Genomic DNA, 23,470 nt, shown 5'->3' with positions numbered 1-23,470 from the left:
AACCTACCCCTTTTTCACAAGATTTTATCAGACAGGTAGATCTGAACAAGCTCGCCATTTCAGATACACCGTCTCTTCTCAAAAGCAAGGGAAATGCCTTCAATTAAATGAATGATGATCTACCAGAACTATAGTATCATCACCACGGTTTTGGTCTTGCACCTCATAGACATATTTCTGGTTACAGTCTCTGTCACTGGAGCCTCTGAGGCAGCTGCATGGAAGAAAAACCCTGAAAGGCAGATGCTGTGCTTCCTTCTGTGGATGTATCATCCCCTTTAGCTTTTTTAAACTGTTAGTTCTGTGCTCTCTGCAGTACTTGCTCCCACTGCAAACGGTAATAGAGCAAAGGGAGCCCTTTCTCTCTTATTCCTTCTGGAAACAGCAGGTCACTCTGCAGAGAGCTTGTACGAAAGTGGTCTGGCATGTTTTTTTTAATACATGAATTGATCTGTCGGTTAACATCTGCCCACACAAATGCACTACATTTGCTACATTTTCTGCTGCTCTGGCACAGAGGTGTCCTTCCTGACACTGCAGCAGAGAATTCCTGGCTGTAATTCAGTATTTCTGTTTGAAGACATTCTAGTTGTTTGTGAATCATAGAATGGTTTGGAAGGGATATTAAAGATCATGCAGTTCCAACCCCTCGCTGTGGGCAGGGATACCTTCCACTGGATCAGGTTACTCAAAGCCTCGTCCAGCCTGGTCTTGAACACCCCCAAGGATGGGGTATCCACAACTTCTCTGGTCAACATGTGCCAGTGCCTCACCACCCTCACAGGAAAGAATTTCTTCATAATACATAATCTATATCTCCTCTCTTTCACCTTAAAACCATTACCCCTTATCCTATCCCTGGACTCCCTGATAAAGAGCCTCTCTTCTGCTTTCTTTTAGGCTCCCTTTAAGTACTGGAAGGCTGCTATAAGGTCTCCCCAGAAACAAAATATTCTGTCCCAGAGTTATGCACACGTGAATCATCAATATTTGCCACAAAATTAATCAGAAGGAGGCCAGAGATTTCTTAAAAATATGACTTAGGGCCACAAAATACCTGAGTTTGTTTTTTTGGCTTTCCTACATTGTCTTCATTGCCTTTCTCCATAATCCACGTAAAACCTGAAGGTTGCTAGATTGTCTACAGTGGAAAAAAGAAAACATTTTGGATTGTCTGTATTGAGGCTAGTCAAGTAAAATGATATATCCAGTTAAGCTGTGACCTTCTGTTTATACACTGCTAAAAGCTCCATCTAAAACACACAACAGTTAGCATGTTAATTGTTTTAATTATGGAGTACAAGTAGAATACATAAACAGAAGCTGACTTCACCACTGCAAAGAGCATTACATTTAGATGAGTGAAGAATAATTATAGCAAATTGCTTCAAGGATAATATCATCTGGTAGAAAAACGGGGGGGGAGGGAGGGGAGAAAAAAAAAGTCGAAATACCCATTTTCCACTTTTTTTCTCTCAACTAGAGCTTGTATGCTACTCATCAGTAGCATAGAAAGTAGCAAAAGAAAGGATGACAAATCTTTCAGCTAACACTTGACCATTTTCTATTAAACCAACTGTAGTGGCTAAAGAAGCCACAAGGTGGCACATTGTTTGCTCCCTGCTCCTCAAAGGATAAACAAAAGACCATTCTGAATCAGCAGGATGCACTACTGCAGATTTATTACCCCCATTATCATTTCAACAACAAACATTTTCCTCTGAATGCAACATCTAAGATTTTAATTGCAGAAACTACCGAAGTTTCAGGAAAAAAAAAAAAAAAAAACACATGTAAGGGTATAATTTCCACCTCCATAAGATATACAAAGACCGTGGTAGTGAAATATTATTGCTTTTACCTAAAAGCCCACAGCAGTGTGTTCACAGGTGTATGGCTGGTATAATTTGACTACAGTAAACAAAACTGACTTGAAAAACTATCGGACTAGTCAAAACATTAGTATAACACATGAATCCCAGCAAATATAATATACAAATTGCTTCTAATCACTCAAATTCTTTTATCAAACACATTCACTATGCAGGCAATATTTAGGAATCTTACACATCTGCACGACTACTATAGCACTGCTGATGTCCCCCTGCTTTGTGAATACAATTTCTCCTCCACGGAGATTACTTGAAATAGAGCAATTGATACTAACAACTCCATGGAAGCCATATAGAAGAAAAGATGGTCATGTTCATTCCAATGATCTCATTCCTAAATCCTACTGAGCCTTTCAGATAACCACAAATGTATTTCATAAAGGTTTTCAGGGTATGATCTAGAGTTTTATTCTGGATTAGAATGAAATTTATATTTGATATAAGAAAAAAATCGTTTACCAAAAGAGTGATGAAGCATTGGAACAGGCTGCTCAGGGAAGTGGTGTAGTCCACTCCCTTGGAGATGTTCAAAATGGGTGTAGTCACGGTACTTTGGGGCATGGTTTAGTAGGCATGGTGTTATTGGGCTGATGGTTGGACTTCATAACCTTGGAGGTCTTTTCCAACGTTAATGATTCTATGAAATGGGCACCTCTGAACCCGGGGGAGGGGAACAGGACACTGACAGCTTGCTACCTTAGTACATCTCTGTGGTTCTCTTTGCCCTCTTCAGCTTGGACTCCTTCCCTTCAGCTTTTACAGACACACTTTCTGGCACCATGAAGGGGTTTGGTACCACACTTCATAGAATCATAGAATCACTAGGTTGGAAGGCACCCACTAGGTCATCGAGTCCAACCATTCCTAACACTCCCTCAACCATACCCCTCAGCACCTCGTCCACCCATCCCTTAAACACCTCCAGGGAAGGTGACTCAACCACCTCCCTGGGCAGCCTGTTCCAGTGCCTAATGACCCTTTCTGTGAAATATTTTTCTGATGTCCAGCCTGAACCTCCCCTGGCAGAGCTTGAGGCCATTTCCTCTTGTCCTGTCCCCTGTCACTTGGGAGAAGAGGCCACTCCCTCCTCTCCACAACCTCCTTTCAGGTAGTTGTAGAGAGCAATAAGGTCTCCCCTCAGCCTCCTCTTCTCCAGGCTAAACAACCCCAGCTCTCTCAGCCGCTCCTCATAAGACTTGTTCTCCAGCCCTCTCACCAGCTTCGTTGCTCTTCTCTGGACACACTCCAGAGCCTCAACATCCTTATTGTGGTGAGGGGCCCAGAACCGAACACAGTACTCAAGGTGCGGTCTCAAAATTGTCTGAATTTCACACACAGAAAGCTGTGTTCCGAAGAAGACTGATACCAGAAACTCGAAAGTAAATACCAGTTTTGCTTCTGCCATAGTTCACATTAGACTAAGATGTCTGGAAAGATGCTCTTTGAGCAAATAAACATTGACTATAAAACTCCAAATGTTTCTTCTGAGTGTTTCGCTCACTAATTTTAGTTTTAACACAAAGAATATAATTACGAAATGTATCTCTAAACCCCCTTTGAATGAGCTAGTAAAGCAATACTCCAGCTCCTTTAATAAAACCCCTTTGAGCTGCAATGTTTCTAGGTTTCAAATATTAAAGCTACATTTTATGTGGTGCTTATCTACCACAGTAACAGATTTCTAAAAGACACATTCCAATTCAATCCACAGCAGTCCCATCTACAGCCTATTGATGTTCCTAAGCTTGTGTAAAATTGCATCATGTTTTCTTTCCAGCCTGGGAATATTACTCTGTTTCAGTTTTTATTAAAATTAGTGATCTAAAAAGCTAAATTTGTATTTTATAAGTCAGACAGCAGGCAAAAAACAGAGGAGAGCTTCATGAGACGAAATGCTGTTCTCCAGCCCTACCTTTTATGATCTCTTCAGAGAAACCCTCAAACCTAAAAGGACAGGACACAGCTATCATGTCTTACCTTTACTGTATTGTTTTCTAGACTCATTCCTCAAAGTTCACCGGCAACTTTTATGTGATGAAGTGATTCAGGAATATATAAGTATTCAGAAAATCATTGATGCACACTGTTTGTCATTATGAAATATTTTGTATCACTCTTAATGGTGTTAATTGAGATCTTTTGTAATATTGACCGATTTGCATTTAGCATAGAAGCAGTGCAGAAATATCTACACGACTAAACACCTCAATATAGTCATTAAGACTAGTTATTAAGGGAGTTGCAGTTTCTGCCTCCAGAAGACAATTGCTTTGTACATGTGAAACAAAAGAAACATGCTTCTATTTTCTCTGGCTCTTTGCTTTCAAAATCTCCACATTTTGCACTTCAAAAAACAAAACCAGAAGGCAAGATAAGGAAGACGAAAGCAGAGGAAGACTTAGGGAGAAAGAGAAGGAAGATTGTGTTTCTTCGCACAAGGGTTTGCTGTGGCCATGAAAGATTTATTCAGTAAACTAATTATAGATAGTAATTTCCTTTTCCTATCTAATTAGAGTAAAATTACATTAAGAAATTGAATATATTTTTTATTCCATTCAATTTCATAATAAGGGATAACTGCAATAGCAAGAAGGAAAGACATACTACATCAGGCTGCTTTCAAACATAACTCTCATGAAGTAGCCTGAAAACAGCAGGTTTTTTTTCGCACAAGCAGTAGCACTGCATGTTGCTTGCAACCAACTACAAGTTATATAAGAAAAATGCTTGATTTATTTCCCTTCTCCCCCTCTTAAAATTACATTTTTATGACAGGCACTCAGCTTAAGTTGAGGCTAAATACAGGGCACTCTCTGTGGTGAATTTTGACCCCTCAGGAAGCTAAAGATTGGAAAAGTGGACATAAAATATGACATGTATACAGCATATGTTATCTTTCAGTCAAAATTGCTGCTGTCATGGTATCATCTGTGAAAGAAAACCCTGGGCTCATCAGTAAAAGAGGGTTCAGGAGAGACCTTATTTAGTCACTGAAGGATTTCCCTGAGTTCTCAGATGTCAAGGAACTTTAAACATCAGATTTTGAACATTTGAAACAATAAAGGTCTATGAGGTGAGTAGGGCTCCAAACTCATCATGAAATGCAATTAAAAGCAGTCTCATTTGACTGCCAATAAGTAATTTCTCTTGCCCAGGGGCAAAAAAAAAAATTTTAAAAAATCCAAGTAAGAGGGCACCTAAAAGACTGTTCAGTATTTCCATGCTGAAATTATGTCATTTAAAGCACATGGTATTGCAGGTGAAATACCTCCTGATGTTAGGGAAAGATTACAGAAACCACTGGTGCTGTTTCATGAGTCCCTGGTGCTAATCCAGGTCTGCAAGGCATGACAATTAGCAGAAAGCATCCATCCCAATCTTAGTGAAGCAGACTAAACTTCATTGTGAGAAGACAATGTGATTCCTCACTCTTTAACCAAGGCTCCCAAAGCAATAAAACCAATCACCTACCACTATGTCCATCCCCAAACAAATCTTATACAGAATTTTTTTAAAAAAGGTGGTCTGACTGTATGCAACATCTTGTCTAAGGCATGATAAGCCTGCTTATGTCTGTTGGTTTCTATTTTATTTTGCATCTTGCAAGCTTTTCAGTAGGCATACTGTGAACTGAATAATATGATGTTTAATGAAAAATTACTTAAGTTGAAATAAACTTAATTTTCCATTCTCAGGTACTGTAAGTCATGATAAAATCCATGGTCTGCTAAAAAATATCTCTCATAATTTAATCCCAGTGGGCAGCTGAGCCCCACAGAGCTCCCTCTCCCCATCCTGTGGGACAAGGGAGAGAGTTGGAAGGGTAAAAGTGAGAAATCTACTGGGTTGAGATGTAGACAGTTAAACAACTAATGCAAAAGCTTCTTCTGTAAGCAAAACAAACCCATTCATTCATTCAATTGTTTCCATCAGCAGGCAGGTGTTCAGCCATCTCCAGGAAACTAGGGCTCCACAACGTGCAATGGTTACTTGGGAAGACAAACACCGTAAGTCCAAATGTCCCCTCTTTCCTTCTCCTTCCTCCAGATTCTATTGCTGAGCATGATGGCATACAGTATGGGACATCCCTTTGGTCAGTTGAGGTAAACTGTCCCAACTGTGTCCCCTCTCAGCTTCTTGTGCACCGTCAGTCTACTTGATGACAGGGGTGTCTGAAGAGCAGAAAAGGTCTTGACCCTGTGTAAGCACTGCTAATCAAAACTAAAACATCCCTTGTACTATCAACACTGTTTTAATCACATATCCAAAGCACAGTACCATACAAGATAATATGAAGAAAATGAAATCATTCTGATGTCTTTGCTACCTCAAGTTGCAATTTACCATCACGTAATAAATATAATTCTTGGCTATTCACCCCAAACTCAAGTTAGGCGACATCTGAACCCAATTTATTTTGCTCTTTTTCCTCCTGATAAGAATCACCTATAATAAGTCAACATCAAGCTACTACAGAGATTTTGCAAATAATTTCATACATATTATGAAAGTTCACATAGCATCATAAAGTTTGTCTTGTTTATATTGGATGGTAGTATTATGCTGTATTCCAGTATAAATACATATTTCTATTTTAAATATGATTATATGTTAGATCTCTTTATTTTAGATTTATGCCAAGTTTCCTCCTTCAACGACTTCCGCTAGCAGATACTAATGATGGAAAAATAAAAAAACCCGTATTTATTTGTTTTAATAAATGTAAAATGTCTTATGGCACATTTAAACTAGATTAAATTTTATTTAATGAGAAATCGAGAAAGTAAATTATAAAATATATTATGTCTAGAATTTCTTCATTTTGGGAATTTTTTATAGCAAAATGGAGATGCAAGACGAGGTAAGGAAAAAAGCATTTTCCAGAGGGTTTTTTGATTTTGCTGCTTAACACTGTCAAATGTGTACAAAGGAGTTCATTCTGTAAATGATTATTTGGAATATGAATAATATAAGAATACTTAAAAATAATCCCCTATTAAAGTCTGCACTGCATTTTATTTTAAAAATTGAAACTTCTGAAAAGAATGGAATTGTGAATGATTGTTATGACCTGCTCATTATTATCACTCAAACACTGGTACCAGAACTATAATATAATCCATTCCTCATTAAAAAATGCTTTATACTCTTCTGCACAATTAAGTTTTGTCTTCTGAAGTTTAAAAGGGTTTCTGCTTGAAGGTTAAATTAGAAGAAGTTACCATTATATTTGTGACTTATAACTGTCCATCTATGGGTAACAGCACGGATGAAAATAAATTTGTTAAATCAGAATACTAATATAATAGAAGAAACTACATTTACTACACAAATATACTGAAAATAGGCATACATAGTGTTATACATAGTCTATTCTATTAATCTCTAAAAGTGCTAGTAACAAATATACCAGTGTTGTTTTTAGAGCTTATTGAAATTCTGCTTGTGCTGAAGTTGGTCGAAGGCTTCAAACTTAATCACATTTATTATTGAGTGGCACTGAGATACCATTTTTATTGTGTTTTTACTTTTTCAAAGTATGCATTTATTTCATGCAGTTTAGTGACTGGCAGCATTCTCCTTTCATAATGGCTACGTTTACAATAAATATTTTTGTTTTCAATTTGATTTTAATCAAGTATGAAAAACAAAGAATTTAATGCAGAGCAAATAATACTTAATTTGTAATCTCTGAAATAGGCTACATGACGCTTATTATATGCACTGTAAAATTAATATAGTCACATTCAAAATGAATTATCCCTTACTTCAGAACTTTCATCTGAGATGTTGCAAAGATGACTCCATGATTTTCAGCAAAACCTACTGAATTATATCTTCTGCCACTTCAGAAAGCATCGGTAGGAACTGACAGCCTTTTAAAATATCATATACTTGGCTGTGCACTAATAAAAATTCTGAAAATATTCATGACAAGTTTCCAAACCATTAGTGCAAATTAGGAATGATATATGACATACATATCTAATGTCAGTCTCTTAAACACAGCTACATGCAGTTGCCAATCATGTTTAATCATATTACTTACAACAGCCAAGATATTCTGTACCCAATACATTACCTGAAAACAATTCAATCTAGTTTTGTGCTTCTTCAGTAGACGCTCTTCCAAACTTTGTCTCCATTTAAAAATAGTGAGAAGAGATGGCCACTTCAGCTGGCTGGATTCTTGGGTTTTTCCTTTCTGCCCATCCAAAGAACATCTTTTTTGGTAATGTGGGTGAAAAACCTCATGAGATGCTGCTTTTACACTAGGTACACTTCCCCTGTGGTTTATCAAGGCTGAGTTATTTACCACTAGATAGTTCATTTTGAACTCCAGGCTTCTGAAAAATCTTTGTTTTCTGTGTATAGTAGTACCCTAAATTAGAAACCCATAAATTTTGCTATAATTTATGGTATTTGATGATATTGATTGTGCATCCCCAAACTGATTTTGTGTCATGCATATGCCACAAAATTGGTTATCATTTTATCTAACCTATTTCAGTGCCTCAGAAAGCAACCTAATCCATTATTAACAACTCGTACGAGTTGGGCTGTATAGTTAGCCGTTCTCTCTTGTGTGTCCTGTGCTGTTCCTCTTCTACTGCATTAACGTTACTGTTGTCTGTTTTATAGTTGCCAAACAGCATTAGTGCACTCATGCAGCACAAAACCTAACTCCATTGGCACATATTCAATGCAGCCAATAAAGATGTAGTAACCTTATGAAAAGCCCGTGAAAAACCAGAAAAAATACAGAGCTTCCACATAATTAAATGCCAGAGGGCTATGATTTCTGCTGGATGAGCTGAACTGGTTCTTCTTTTTATTTATGTATTTTTTAAATCAATCATCCAGGCCTGAGTCCATGCAAGGACACACATATCTCTCCACACCAAAGCAATAATGGGAAAATAATGCCTAAAGCAGAGCTATAATTAGCAAAGATGCAATTGTGAAAATCCTGCCTGATCTTTCTCTTCCTCTTGGTACCCTCCTCAAACACACTGGAAACAGAATTGCTTGCAAATTTTGCAGCCTCTGACTTAATTTTCTAGAAGCCAAGCTGGCATATTTGTCATTAATCAGAGAAGGTTCTTGTTACTGTCACACAGTTGTCTTCATTTCAGGTAACATCTGAGAATTAAGTTTTCTGTGATTATTAGTACTAAAGAGAAAATCAAAGTACAGGAAAAAAAAAAAATCACTGCCCCCACCTTTCTCTTTTTGGAGGCATAATTTAAAATATTCAGTGTCTGAATATCTATCTGCTGGTATTACTGAGCAATTAAATCAATAATTACTGGGACATTTCTGAGCAAATTTGGGTAACTCTCAAAGTTCCTGGCAGTTTTCATGGGCACAGTGGGAAACTTTGAGGAAAGAGAACATATTGTCAATTCCAGTGAAGGAAAGGCTGCAGGATGGTTACACTTTTAAAGAAGAGAAAATCCACTTGGAAATAAGAAAACTTGGGGGGAGGAGAATACAACAGCATGCAATCAGTACACTTAAGAATCAAAGAAGGAGTTATAAGTCTACCAGAAATTAAGCTCTGCCATTCTTTTACGTATTTTCTATTAGCAGAATTAGAAGACCACAAAGGAGACAATGCAAGTAGTACAACTAGGAAACATTCGGGGTACATAAGTGAAGCATGAAAAGAAAGATGTTTCTGGATTTTGAAATGCAAGATGCTTTGGAGGTTGGGTTGGCTTAGTTCAGTTTTTTGAGGGGTAGCACAGCCAGGTGAGGAGGACAGGCTGAGAGAGTTGGGGTTGTTCAGCCTGGAGAAAAGAAGGCTGCAGAGAGACTTTATTAGAATAGCCTTACTTAAAGGGAGCCTAGAGGAAAGCTGGGGAGGGACTCTTTATCAGGGAGGGCAGGGATAGCAGCACTAATTGATTTAAACTGAAAGAGGGGAGGTTTAGATTAGATATTAGGAAGAAATTCTTTACTGTGAGGACTGGATGAGGCTTTAAGCAATCTGATCCAGTGGAAGGTGTCCGTGCCCATGGCAGGGGGGTTGAAACTAGATGATCCTTAAGGTCCCCTCCAACCCAAACCATTTTATGATTCTATGATACGCAATACACAAGACTGTCAAGTCTGAGCACCATTTGCTCTAGAGCAACACCAGTAACACCTCGCTTTAGATGACTGATGACTTTATTACTCCGTTATTTTCAACACCTGTGCAAATGATTTTTCTGTTAAAATCCCTAAAATAATTTTCTGTTGAGTTTCAGCAGTAAATTCACATGTGAGTTGCAAAATATTGTGCAACTGAGAAAAATCTACAATTTCTCCTGCTTTAGGATAAGAAATCATATTTTTACTCAAAAGCACAAAAGGTCATGAATAACATCAGAGGATCATTTCAGTCAGAATCACACTTGAAGGGGTTGCTTCCTACTTTTTTCCTTCTTTCCCAAAAATATCACCAAATCCAGTGAAAAACAAGTCTTCTTATAAACTTTCTCTAAGCATTTATACAACATTCAATCTGATACTTTCATAGGAAAAGTGGTTGCAGGCAACATAAGAAAAATAAAAAGAAGGGAATACTTGTCAGCAGGAAATATCAATTGGAAATACTTCAGCTGGAAATTGGGTTTTCAGTTGAAGAAGGCAAGGAAATTGAGAAGGGACTACTTAAGGGTCCTGAAAAGAGACAAGAGGAAGACCAGAGGTCTTGGAAATGTAATATATAGGGGCGAAAACAGGGTCTATTTTAGTCTAGTGAGTGGCATAATGAAAAATATTGCTGCAATAAGAAGGAACTATATATGTATTAATAAAGGAATGGAAAGTGCTTAAATTTCAGTAAAAATTTGGAAAGGAAACTTGCATAAATACAAGGTGAGTGGGAGTACATTGCCTGAGAAGACCATATAAATATGTTGAATTTTCAGAATGTATTAGAAAGACATCTATCAGGAGTAGCTGATCTTGACTTGAATAAGATGGTGGTTAATATGACCTTTTTTGTTATTCAAATATTGTTTCCTGTAATATCTATTTACTAGTGACTTCTTTTTTTCCAGGAGTATTGAAGATCAAGAACTATAGACAGTATTAATGCTGAACAGCTTGAAGAATCTTTGAAGAACCTCCCTTAATATGCAAATGAACAAAAAATCAACACTATTACTTATTAAGAATCTTTCAAAATTTTCATATAAGTCTAGTACAAACAAGAAAATACACACACACTGCCCTCCCCCAAGATCAGGAAATGTCTTCTTCTTTAAGAAAAAAAAGAAATCTTAAAAAAATCTTTCCTTAAAATGGAGCAATTAAAGTTTTAGTACTCTCACTTCTCCAATGAGAGGTTTAACAGCACACACTTAAGATAGTTTATAAGAGAAATGCAGATACTAAAATCTCACTCATTTCCAAAATAGATGTCACTATTTAATTTCTTAATTAGCTGGAGAGCCAGAAACACTGATGTTCGATGTGCCTAACTCTGTATACACAACAGGAATTTGAAAACAATCAAATTCCTATTGATTTTTTTTTTTTAGAAAGCTTGCAGTATTGTATCTGTTCCCTGGCAGTTGTTGAAACAATGTATGTATATAACAAAGGCCACAAAAATCACCCTGAAAGCAAACAGTACCTTTTAATACAACCTCAGTTCTTAGAAGACGACTAGCAAAATAGGAGAGAGTATTCCTCAAAACAGGGTTTGATGCAAAGCTGCAGACACTGCAGATAAGTAAGACTGGACAACAAACTGTTTCAGCATGTTAAGAAAGTTAAATGAAAGATCAGGATGCAATTCAACTGGCTACTTATATGACCCTAGTAACATTTTACATGCCCCAGGGTATCCTGCCAAACCTAGAGTTGCCATTCCGGAAAAGGTCAGATTTGTAAAGGTCCTGTGTCATATTTGCCACTTCATGCAGATGTCTCAGATTCTCTAAGGTACTCGAAATACATGAGAAAATGATGCCTAGACACTTGAGTTGTGCCAGTTATGTTCTAAGACCCCTTGAGCAGTTTATGTCTGCTTGTGTGTTACAGCCACATAACTGTGTTAAACTCATTGATTTGACTAGAAGACTAGAAGTGAGTGAAAAGAACTGACATATTCCTTAGTGAGCTTGCAACTCCTGGTTAAAGTAGAATGTGCTAAAATATTAGTAAGAGAAATCACTTCTATGGAGATTAATGTCAGCAGAAATTTTGAATGCCTAGTGAAATGAAAATAAGCCAGGAAAAGAAAGGAAAAGAGAGAGGGAAAAAAAGGATAGACAAAAGAGAACCTCCTCTTGAGTCTAATGAGAAAAAGAATAAATTCACCTTCCAACTCTAACTGGAAACCAGTTCCTACCAATTCTTCAAGAAAGTCTGAAGATCAAAGAAATGTAAATAAAATTCAGCTAGGGTAAGTATGCTAATGTCTGCCTCATTTAGGAGAAAAGTAATCAATAAAAAGGAAGCAGGGATAGGAAAAATGGAGAGACGCATAAAGTGAAAAATGCCATTGGAGAGTTGAAAAAAAAAAGGATCTTCCCTGTACCATTCTAGGAAATCTTAATATAGAGATAGTGGTACATAAAACATTAAAAAAAGAGATTAAAATGAACAATGAACAAAATAATTGTTTTCAACCCAAGTAATTATCTTAGTTGAGAAGCTGGAGACTATGACAATATTATCACATATGTGTTCTCAGTGCTGGTACAACTCCCACCTGCTTTCTGGGACAATGAACAAGATGGACCCCTTGGGCAGACCCAGCACAGCTATTCCTCTAATTAAATTCAGATACGAATAATAATTTCTTGATATGACCAACACCATCTTGCCCTACTTTGCCAAGAAAAAAAAACATAAACAGAAAAAATAAGGTGGAAGAGCCTCATGTAACAGGGCAGAGACAACTGCTCTTTGAGCTTGTCCATCTGCTCTCCTTCCTGCAGAGAACAGAGAGGAATTTCTGTCTTCACATTTCAGACTCTACTCTTTTGCTGCCAGAGGGTTAAAGACAAAACTGTCTGAAGTCAACATTCTAGAATCTTGATCTTATTTTGCAGAGTTGCTTCTGAGCTTCTGCACATCCTGCATGTAGGCTTCCATCACAGTGTTGCCCATCATTTCATCCTGTCGGTGATAACAGCCAAGAAGAAAATAGAGCTTTTTCCCTTCCTTTCTCCCTTCCTTGAAACCTACATTTATTCAATATTGGTACAATTTGAACATGATCATAGGATCATAGAATGGTTTAAGTCGGAAGGCACCTTCAAGATCATCTAGTTCCAAGCCCCCTGCCATGGGCAGGGATAACTCCCACTAGATCAGGCTGCCCAAGGCCCCATCCAACCTGGCCTTAAACACTTCCAGGAGAAGGGCATTCACAACTTCCCTGGGCAACCTGTTTCAGTGCCTCACCACTCTCATGGTAAAGAATTTCTTCCTAATGTCTAATCTAAGTCTTCTCCCTTCCAATTTAAAGCCATTCCCCCTCATCCTATCACTACACGCCCTTGTAAGAAGTCCCTCCTCAGCGGTTTTTTTTGGCCTCCTTCAGGTACTGAAAAGCTGCTATAAGGTCTCCCCAGAGCCTACTCTTCTCCACACTGAACAACTCAAACATTCAGTCTGTCCTCGTAGCGTAGAGGTAACCCAGCTCCCTGCGAACATAACATCCTTTTTTCAGGCTTTATCTCTGTGTTTGAGAGGAGATATTATCGTATCTTAATCATTCCTAAAATGTATTCATATCTACTAACTACCTTTCCCTTAACAGATAAATGATTGATGACCTCTAGGCAAGGTCATTACCTGAATATGTGACAGGAGCAGTTATCAGTTTCAATTCATAATTAGAGAGTTTCCAGTGTTCTCGCTCAGTAATGAATGCTAGTTAATGTGAAAAAAAAGAAAAAAAAAAAGTAAAAGCCAACATATCAACTAATCTGCTGATTAAATTACTCTTTAATTTTGGGTCATATTACACGCACACAGTGAAACCTGACAGAGATAAATATGCTGGTACACATTAGAAGGTTTTTGCAACATTTAAAGAGTACAAGATGAGTAATTCTTTATAGCTATTAATAATTTCTTTGTAGGATTGGATCTACCAACTTACAGATTATGCCATGGATGCTATAAACTCGAGTTTATCCCATAGACGCTTTTTAAATAATTCAAGTATTAAGGCCTCTGACACCACAGGGTGGTGGTAAACAGTTCCTTTTCAAACTGGCAACCAGTTACATATGGGGTCTCCCAGGAACCAATATGGGGCCCAATGCTGTTTAATATCTTCATAAGTGATCTGGATGATTGGGTCAAGTGTACACTGATGAAGTTTGCTGATGATATCAAACAGAGTGGGGAATTAAGACACTTCAGAAGGGAGAGCTACTCTGCAAGAAGACCTGGGTAGGCTGGAAGAGTGGGCTAACAAGAATCTCGTTAAGTTCAACAAGGAAATCTGTAAGGTCTTCACATGGGAAAACATAATACATCCCTCAGGCTGGGATCTCCTTGGCAAAGCAGCAGCTCTGTGAAAAGGGATGTGGGGGTCCTGTGGGCAACAAACCCCATATGAGTGAACAGCGTGCTGCTGCAGCAAAGAAAACCAAGAGGATGCTGGGATGCACCAACAAGGGCATCAGCAGCAGAGATAAAGAATTCATTATGATCTCAGCGCTCGTCAGGCCTTACTTTGAATGCTGTGTTCAGCTTTTGTCCTCACCATACAAAAAAAAAAAAGAAGTGTGCAGGCTGGGGAGGGTCCAGAGAAGGGCCATAAAGATGATCAAAGAGCCGGGAAGCCTGCCATATGAGAAAAGGCTGAGAGAATGGGATTTGTTAATCCTTGAGAAAAGAAGGCTTAGGGGAGATCTGTCACCATGTTCCAGTATTTAAACGATGACTATAAAGAAGATGGAGACTCATTTTTTACAAGGAGCCACATAGAAAAGATAGGGATGATAGGTACAAGTTAATCCCGGGGATAGTCCAATTGGATGCAAGGGGAAATTTTTTCACAATGAGAATGACCAGCCATTAGAATAATCTCCCCGGGGAAGTGGCACATTCTCCAACACTGGACAATTTGTGCCATCTTGACTAGACCTAGCTTTTGCCAAGAAAGGTTGGATCAGATGATCCTTGAGGTCTCTTGAATCTGGTATTCTATGATTATACAAAGAGTATAAAAAGCCACATAAAATGCAACCAAAAATTAATACTGAGCCTGTGAAGATATTTATATTGGCTACATTTTTAAAACTTCAGTGACAGAAAACATTTTTGCTTTATTTTTTCTTTTTTCCTCCTTCCCAAAAGTACATGCACTGTAAACTGGTTGCTGACTGATACACTTACCAATTTTTGTTTCATGTCAGAATTTATATATCACCATGGTAATGAAATGAAAATTCTTAGTAGATATGGTACTGTGAAGGCAATGCAAATCTTCAGTCACCCTTCCAGTTCTCCGGAAAGCAGAGTGAAATCATTCTTATATTAACCGTAGTCAAATCGGGGTTTCCTGATCCTCTGCATACTTCTCAATATAAATGAAGACCTCAGTAGAGACTGTAGGGTTTCAGATACACAGATTTTATCTCTAGAATATGATTGTTGGCCTCATCCCCACAAGATTTTAATTACGTTACTATTTCAAGTGCACTATATTAATTCTTTGATTTTTTTATAGTGCTCATCATTGTCATAATTAATCATCTGTATTACAGTACAACTTAAATGATCAATCTATATTCAATTCACAAATTATTCACTATGTAAGTGTTTTTATGCTTGATGATACTTCTGTTTGTAATGGTTTGAAATATTTAAAAAGCTACTAAAGCAGCCAGTTTTACCCTTTGGAATGATTTCCCACAACTCTTTCCACTGGAATCAGTATAAGCATCTGTAAAATATAATCAACACCATTTTGATAACTGACATTTTTGTGCTTTGCAAAATCAGGTTATTAACACATTGCTCTTCAGGTCAAATCAGGCTCCAAAAGTTCCTTTGATTTACTAAGGACATCAGGCTCCTAACAAAGTAATCTTATACAGAAATTCTAATTTGAACTGAAATGCCAACTCTGAGTATTCAAATGCTGTCTTCTGCCTTACTTCCTTCAGCAGTTTACAACAGATTTTTTACAACAGGCTAAAATTGTAGTATTATTAAAATTGCAAGCCTTTTGCTAATTTTCTGTATTGAGCTACTCCCTATGTGCAGATAGTCATATGCGTATGATGTTCAGTATGTTTGCAGGCATTCAGATTGGAAAAGAAATTGGAACGGAATGCCAATATTCCTGAATTTCCCATGCCTGCAAGAGTAAGAGTAAAATGGAAAGCGCCAGAGGTCTGCATTTAACACATGGTGGTGTTGTGCTGATGGTTGGACTTGATGGTCTTGGAAGACTGTTCCAGCCATAATGATTATCATAAATTATCACAATGAGTATTAATGGGATTTCAAGTTATTCTTAGGCATGCAGAATGAATTAAAACCCATAAATATCTGTAACCAAATCTACTATAAAATACCTACAGACGTGTATTAGGTAATAGATTACAAAATTATATTTCTTCAAAAAAAATGTTTATTCTAGATTCAAACAGGATCTCTCAGAAAAGAAGAAATGGAAAAGTCTAGGGAAGGAAGTAATAATCTCTTAAAAATTCTTTTCCTGTATTTCCATTGTAGAATTGGGATACTGTATTGTAGTATGCTCTCTGCAGCCTCAGGAGTTTGAGACACAAATAGTTGAAAACTTTCTCCTTCCATAAAAGTAGCATCACTTGGCTGCTGTAAAGCTGCCCGGCACAATGTAGTTGCAGTTGTGATATTGGAACATTTTGGGACGCATCTTTCCTCTGGGATAAACATTTAAAGCACCAGTGTCAGGCAGGTACCAGAAGCTGTAACCTTCCTGCTGAAGGGAAAAACAATCATGATAGTTCCCTCATAAATACAAAGCAGAAGGTATGAAAGTGGTTGTGAATTACTGAATGAAGTCCGAGCAGACATCTCACACAGAACAAGCCTTAGTAACAGTTTGTCCTTTACTGTTTTATGAGAAATGCAGATGAAAATCTTATTAGTATGATAGTCAGAACTGTAGAGAAATTTATACAATAGAGCAGCTGCACATTTTGTTCATTAACATCTCTCTGGATAAAGGGTATCTTCAATTTTTACTTTTTCAGGTTGAAATATATATGCATATCATAGAATCAGAGAATTCTAGAACTGTTTGGGCTGGAAGGGCTTAAAAGATCATCCCCTCTAGGGATAGGGCATCTGCAACTTGTCTGGGAAACCTGTGTCAGTGCCTCACCACCCTCACATTAAAAAAATTCTTCTTAATACTTCATCGAAATCTCCCATCTTTCAGCTGAAAACTGTTCACCTTTGTTCTATCCCTGCACTCCCTGATAAAAGAACCCCTTCTCCACTTTCCTGTAGGCTTCCCTTAAGTACTGGAAGGATATGTGTTGGGTTTTCTGTTAATATTAGCTTTTTTAGAGCCTCAAAACCTCTGTTCTTTTTCTGCTTGATTGTACAAAAATATAAAACACCTTCTTCAAGCTTTGAATTTCTGCACATCTCTTGTATCATGAATTGGTTTTACCATGCATGAGTGGAAAGGGCTTAATTGAGAATTTGTTCTGGGAAGCTTCCAAAGTCTGTAGGGACAATCTCAACATGGCATGCAGGGCATTTTCCAAGAGTATGAGTAGGTGCGGAACAACTACAGCTCTCCGTATCAGCTTCATATTATAACCACATCAATAAAGTTAAATCATCACTACAGATGGAACCATGAACTAGGCAGAAAGTTTGCTAGGGAAGGAAAAAAAAGCTTGTATGGCAAGATCTGCAATGTTAAAAAAAAGATTTAAATTCATGGTTACATAAAATCAGACTGTCAAGTATTTCAAAGTCTTAATACTGAAGTCAGATAGGTTTCTTTACATCATTTGCTTGAAGAGAATTTATGTCAGAATCACATCTGAGTTTTTACCCAAATTGATAGATTTTATGCATTTTGCTGTTTCAGAGAAGCTTTTCTATTAATCATTAATGTAAAATGCAAACAGCTCTTCACACGTCTGAATCTTCTCTCTTTTAGTCTCTAACATTTGAGAGAGGATAGGAGTCCAAACCAAGCCCGGAGATAGTGCATTAAAACAAACAATTCCTGAGTTGGAGAGTGTATGGTAAAAATACCCACACACTTATGAAAAAAAAAAGAATAAAGAAAAACGTGAGATAATTTGCAAAAGCAGGTCAGTGGCAGAATCTGGGAATACTGTTTCAGTCTCTTGGCTTTCTCTGCAATTCTCCATTAAGGACCCAGGTGACCTTGCAAAGCTAGGATCAAGACTTTCAATTATAACAATCTTGTATGAACTGATTAATATGTCCAATTATACTACAAGAAGTATTTTTTGACTACCAGGAGGCAAAAGTATTGTTTTTCCTCATTTGGGAATCTTTCCACTTTCAGATCAGCAGGATTTCTTGGTTTTGAAAGAGATATCAGGGTAGGTCTAAAGGTAAAGATTGGCCTTCTCTACTACATATTCCACTGTATCAGTCAGCCTAGTGCAGCTACCCTTGTCCTCCTCAGAAAACTACTCAGAAGTGAAAAATGTCTCAATACACAAAAGCATGTTTTCTGTATTTTTGAAAGATGAACGAAGTGTTCTTCATGGTTCATTAGGATCTGTGAGCACATGATTGTATGTTCCTTCCTTGACAAAGTGGGAAAATGCTTTCACTCCATCTGTGATGCTATCAGCCACAAGCAAGGTGACAAATAATTTCAAGAGTAATTGCACATTCCCTGTTACTCACCATCAATATTGCTCTTCACCTTAACGAGATTGCTACTGGCTGACGATATTAGAAAATAACATTTCTAATTTTCTAACATTAGAAAATCATGTTTCAGCCCTGAAGAGAAGGACTTTGTGATGCTGGTAGAAGAGAAGCCAACCGTACTCTGGGCTGTATCCAAAGAAATATAACTAGCAGGGTGAGGGAGGTGATTCTGCCCCTCTATTCTTCTATTGTGAAAATTCACTTGCAGTTCTGCATTCAGTTCTGGAGTCCTCAGCATAGGAAGGACATCAGTCTGTTGGAGTGAGTCCAGGGGAGGGCCACAAAGATGATTTGAGGGCTGGAGCACCTCCCATACAAGGACAGGCTGAGAGTGTTGGGGTTGATCAGCCTGGACAAGAGAAGGTTCCGGGGAGACCTCATAGCAGCCTCCCAGTACTTAAAGGGGGCCACAGGAAAACTGGGGAGGGGCTCTCTATTAAAGACTGGAGGGATAGGATGAGGGGGAATGGTTTTAAGCTGAAAGTGTGGAGATCTAGATTAGTCTTTCAAAAGAAATTTTTTCTCGTGAGGTAGTGAGGCACTGGCACAGGTTTCCCAGAGAAGTTCTGGATGCCCCATCCCTGGAAGTGTTCAAGGCCAGACTGGATGAGGCTTTGAGCAACCTGATCCAGTGGAAAGTGTTCCTGCCCATGACAGGGAAGTTGGAACTGGATGATCTTTAAGCCCCTTTCCACACATATGATTCTATGATTTTAAATGCAAACTTCAATATAAACACTACATAGCTACTGAAAGTTAAAAACAAAGTTCATTATCCTGTGAGATAGAGAATTCAAAGTTGAAGGACTAATAGAAATCTAACTAGATCATATTCACAGAAACGACAGGCTTTTTTCACGACATTTATACAATGAAATGCTCTTAAACGAGAATGGGCTGTTCTTAGACCTTGTCCTACAGCACTTGCAGACAGCACAGCTGTGCTGGTGCCATTGCTGCTGCTGCTGGTAGGAAGCTGAGGGATTAAGGACTGACTGTAAAATAGCTTTTCTTCCTTTTTTTCTTTTTTTTTTTTCGGTTGTAACAGTTAAGATTACTCAAACTAAGGGAAACATGGTAACTCTAGAAAAAAGTTTTAAATAAAATCACTTGGTTTTTATGTGTGTGCATTTTGCTTTTGTGAAAAGTTGTATTTATGGATGTGCACTCAAGCGTGAAATGTAAATGAGCAGAATTTCAGAAACAGGCGTACCTATACGTAGAGGTCATTTCAAATGAAACAGAATGGGAATGCTTATCCTGTTAAGCATTCTCTGTGATCTCAGCACTAAATTACCCTAAGGAATGCAAGCCTCAGCATTATTGCAATGTTCTGGAATTTTTTTCTGTCAGTGTAGGAAGTCTACAAATCAAAGTAATATTCAATTTCTAAAGTTTTCCAAACATTTCATATCCTAAAAAGTAGACAAATAGAAAATGTCAGCAACTAAATACTACCTCTTGGGCATAACAAAATAAAAAAAGGGAGATATTTTTCACAGTTCCCTCACCTCCACAAATGACATCAGCTACACAGAGAAACCAAGGAGAAACATAACTAACAAGGAACACTGAATAATTCAAGACATCTTTCATACATCACGGCAAGGTTCACAGAACAGCAAGGGTAACGCCTCAATTACTGACATGCTTTCCCCTTCAGGGAGCAGTGAAAGTTAACTTTTGCCATTAGTGTAGTAGAATATCACTTTAATAAATTTATTTTAGTGGCACTTAATACAAGTCCTTAGAAACAATGACAGAGTAAAAAGGCAAGGTGGGGAAAAAGGCTCTTAGCTCAAAAAGGCAACTACAGCAAGGCAGCCTTCCGATGGAGGGGAGCTTCCTTCACAAGGTTATTAAGGAATATCCCACAGCTCCTCCCAGTTATCTGGAGACAGTGAATACTGTTAGAACTGCAATGTAAATCACAATTTATGATATTTCTCCCATTGGATGCAGCTTATTTAATGCAAAAGCAAGCATGTAAGGCATTATAAAAACTGACATTTCTGAGTGTAAAGAACTTAAGGGAGCTCAACAGAGTGGGAGTGGAAAAAAGTATTTTCTGCTTATCAGCTTTTGTTGCATTTAAACTCTATCACACAAGCACTAAACCATAATGAAATCTACTCACTTTTCCCTTTTCCTTTCCATCTGTGTATTACAGGATGTTAGGGAGAGATCAGAATATGAGTAAGAAGGAAAAAATCTCTTAGAAACACATGTGGGAACATGTTTAGTTCATACACAAGTAGGTTCAAGCTGTGTCTTACCTGCTGTGTTTAAGGCACCTGGCCTGGTGTCATAAATTGTTTACTTTCTCATTTGCTCCTAATAGCAAAGTAACACCTGAGATCCTACAAACACCAGAAAAAAAAAAAAAAAAAAAAGCTGAGCTGTTCAAGATTAGATAATGTTCTATGACACAGTGGAAAAGAGTAACCTATTTGTTAAGAAAGAATCCTAAGCTACTTTAAAATGTCTCATTTTTATTAAATCTTAACACATAAAAATTTCTGAATGAATTAAAGGTGAATAAGAACACCTGAGAAATATTCTTGTGATTCATTTGCATGTTAAATTTCACCTGAGGGTATTTTAAATTGGCATGCTTTTCAGCTGTCTCCTATGCTCTCTATTTAATATATTTGTAATAGAAGCACAGCATTCTTCAGACTAAATGAAAAGCCTTGAAGTTTGTGTTATCCTTTTATGGAAAAAAAAAATTATTTTGTAATTTAAGATTTGACTTCTGACTCTTCTTTCTGATGTTTCACCAACCGATTCAGATCAGAATCACCATCTAAAGCCCTGGTTTATAAGTTCAGTGGAATTTTTGATATTGACAAGAAGCTTTGACAAACAGTCCTTTCAAAGTCTTAACCATGAGAGTAACAGAAGTAGACAGCAAAAAAATTATAATATTTAAAAACAATCTGGATCTCTCAGAGATGAAAGAGGGAGACATCACAGAAATCTGACCAACAAGTGATAAGTGTTACCATGGAAGGTAATGTTCAGAACCACAGGAATGTTCTGTTGTACCAACTTGAGAATTATTCTCCCTGGATTTGCAGCATGGGCTGGACAGCATGGTTAAATATATTTCTAGTCCCAACGTATGTAGCTATGCTCAGAGAGTTGAGATAGGATGAGAACAATTGGCCTCAAGTTGCATCAGGGGAACTTTAGATTGGAGGAAATTAGGAAAAAAATTCTTTACTGAAACAGTGGTAAAGCATTGGAAGAGGCTGCCCCGGGAAGTGGTGGAGTCACCATCCCTGGAGGTGTTCAAAAAATATGTACATATGGCACTTTGAGACACGGTTTAGTAGACACAATGGTTATTAGGCTGACGGTTAGATTTTATGATCTTAGAGGTCTTTTCCAGCCTTAATGATTCCACATGTCCATGATTCCATGAGAAAGATATTGTAACAATTTGGGAAGTTTGTATGAGGTCAACTACTATCAAGAATCAAGAGGATATATTAAACAGACACAAGGCAAAATTGTACCCTTTTAGTTGGTGTGCCAACTATCAGAAAGTCATAATCCTTTAATAATAATAAACTGCGGGGCATTTTTTTCCCCTTAGATTCTTTTCTCATAAAAAAACAAAATAAAATCCCTCACCAACTATTTCCAGTTGTGTTTCCTAGTTGTAGACCATCAATTTCATCCTGAAATTCTCTTATCTCCACTTTGCCATCCAAAAACCGGATCTCACTTAAAAGAGAAGTTAAGTTAGAAACCGAGGATGTACCAATGAATTTCAGATCCACAACATCTCTTCCGGATGGCATTTTGAAAGGAATGTGAAAATAAGGAAAGGGTAAAATGCAGCTATATTACAATGAAACTTCATAGGTAATTTGAAACCATGCAGTGCTCAAACCAGATTTTATAAGACAGTAAGTGTGGCCGTTGCCTTCCTGTGTGCAAGGAAGGAGAATTTTATGCTGCGTACAGTCCTGCACTATGCCATTAGGACACAAAAGTCCCAGTAGAAGTAAAAATTTCCTCTCAGGCTCCATGATTGGGACAAAAACGTTTGGGAACAGGTGAGTAGAGACTACAGAATATCACTGTCAACAAGTCGATATTTCATTACTTGACCACTTTACAACATATTCATTACCTGACATAGAAGAATAATCTGGAAAATACAGGTTGTTGGTTGACTGAATCTATTTTGAACCAGGCAAAATTAAGCTGTTTGTGTGGATGACATAATGCAAGTACTTTATAAAATCTTTGCAATGGTTTTATTTTCTGTCTAACAGTGGGAAGGAAAAAAGCAAAAGGATGCAAATTGAAACAATCCATAGATTAACAAATAAATCAATGCATTCAGGATACTGTTATAATGGATATTGTTTTCAGCTTCTATATCTTCCACACAACTATAGTACGAATGGATTTAGAGATATAATTTTAAATGTTACTTCCCCTTATTATAGTCTGAATAATTTAGAATGTTTATGATGCAGGGGGGAAAAAACAGTAAAAATTACATTTCTTCTTTTTCAGCATCCATCCTTCCTTTTCAGTTTCCATATTTATTCCACTACCACGCATAAAAAGTTTGTTTTAACTGTTAACAAGTCCAGTGTTATGCTAAAAGGTTCATCTTCATTCTCCACGTCCACATAATTCTCAGGAAAGCCTTTGTGATCTTA

General features: G+C 37.5%; 1 protein-coding gene across 27 annotated transcripts in view; it reads right to left on the bottom strand.

Moving 5' to 3' along the window:
- The window catches only part of DLG2 (discs large MAGUK scaffold protein 2), a 1,074,248-nt gene that overhangs the window by 480,422 nt on the left and 570,356 nt on the right, over positions 1-23,470 (bottom strand). The window contains exon 1 of one of the 27 annotated variants that reach the window (XM_054072090.1): positions 7,975-8,413. The exons of the other annotated variants lie outside the window; for them this stretch is intronic. Within the exon in view, the coding sequence (XP_053928065.1) occupies positions 7,975-8,223 (249 nt within the window). The 5' untranslated portion in view covers positions 8,224-8,413. Of the gene's footprint in view, positions 1-7,974; positions 8,414-23,470 lie in introns of those variants that run through there. 27 annotated transcript variants of the gene reach the window in all.

Source organism: Cuculus canorus, chromosome 1, assembly GCF_017976375.1.
Source record: "Cuculus canorus isolate bCucCan1 chromosome 1, bCucCan1.pri, whole genome shotgun sequence".
NCBI lineage: Eukaryota > Metazoa > Chordata > Aves > Cuculiformes > Cuculidae > Cuculus > Cuculus canorus.
The sequence above is the reverse complement of the archived record's forward strand: the minus strand, read 5'-3'. Positions and strand labels throughout refer to the sequence as shown.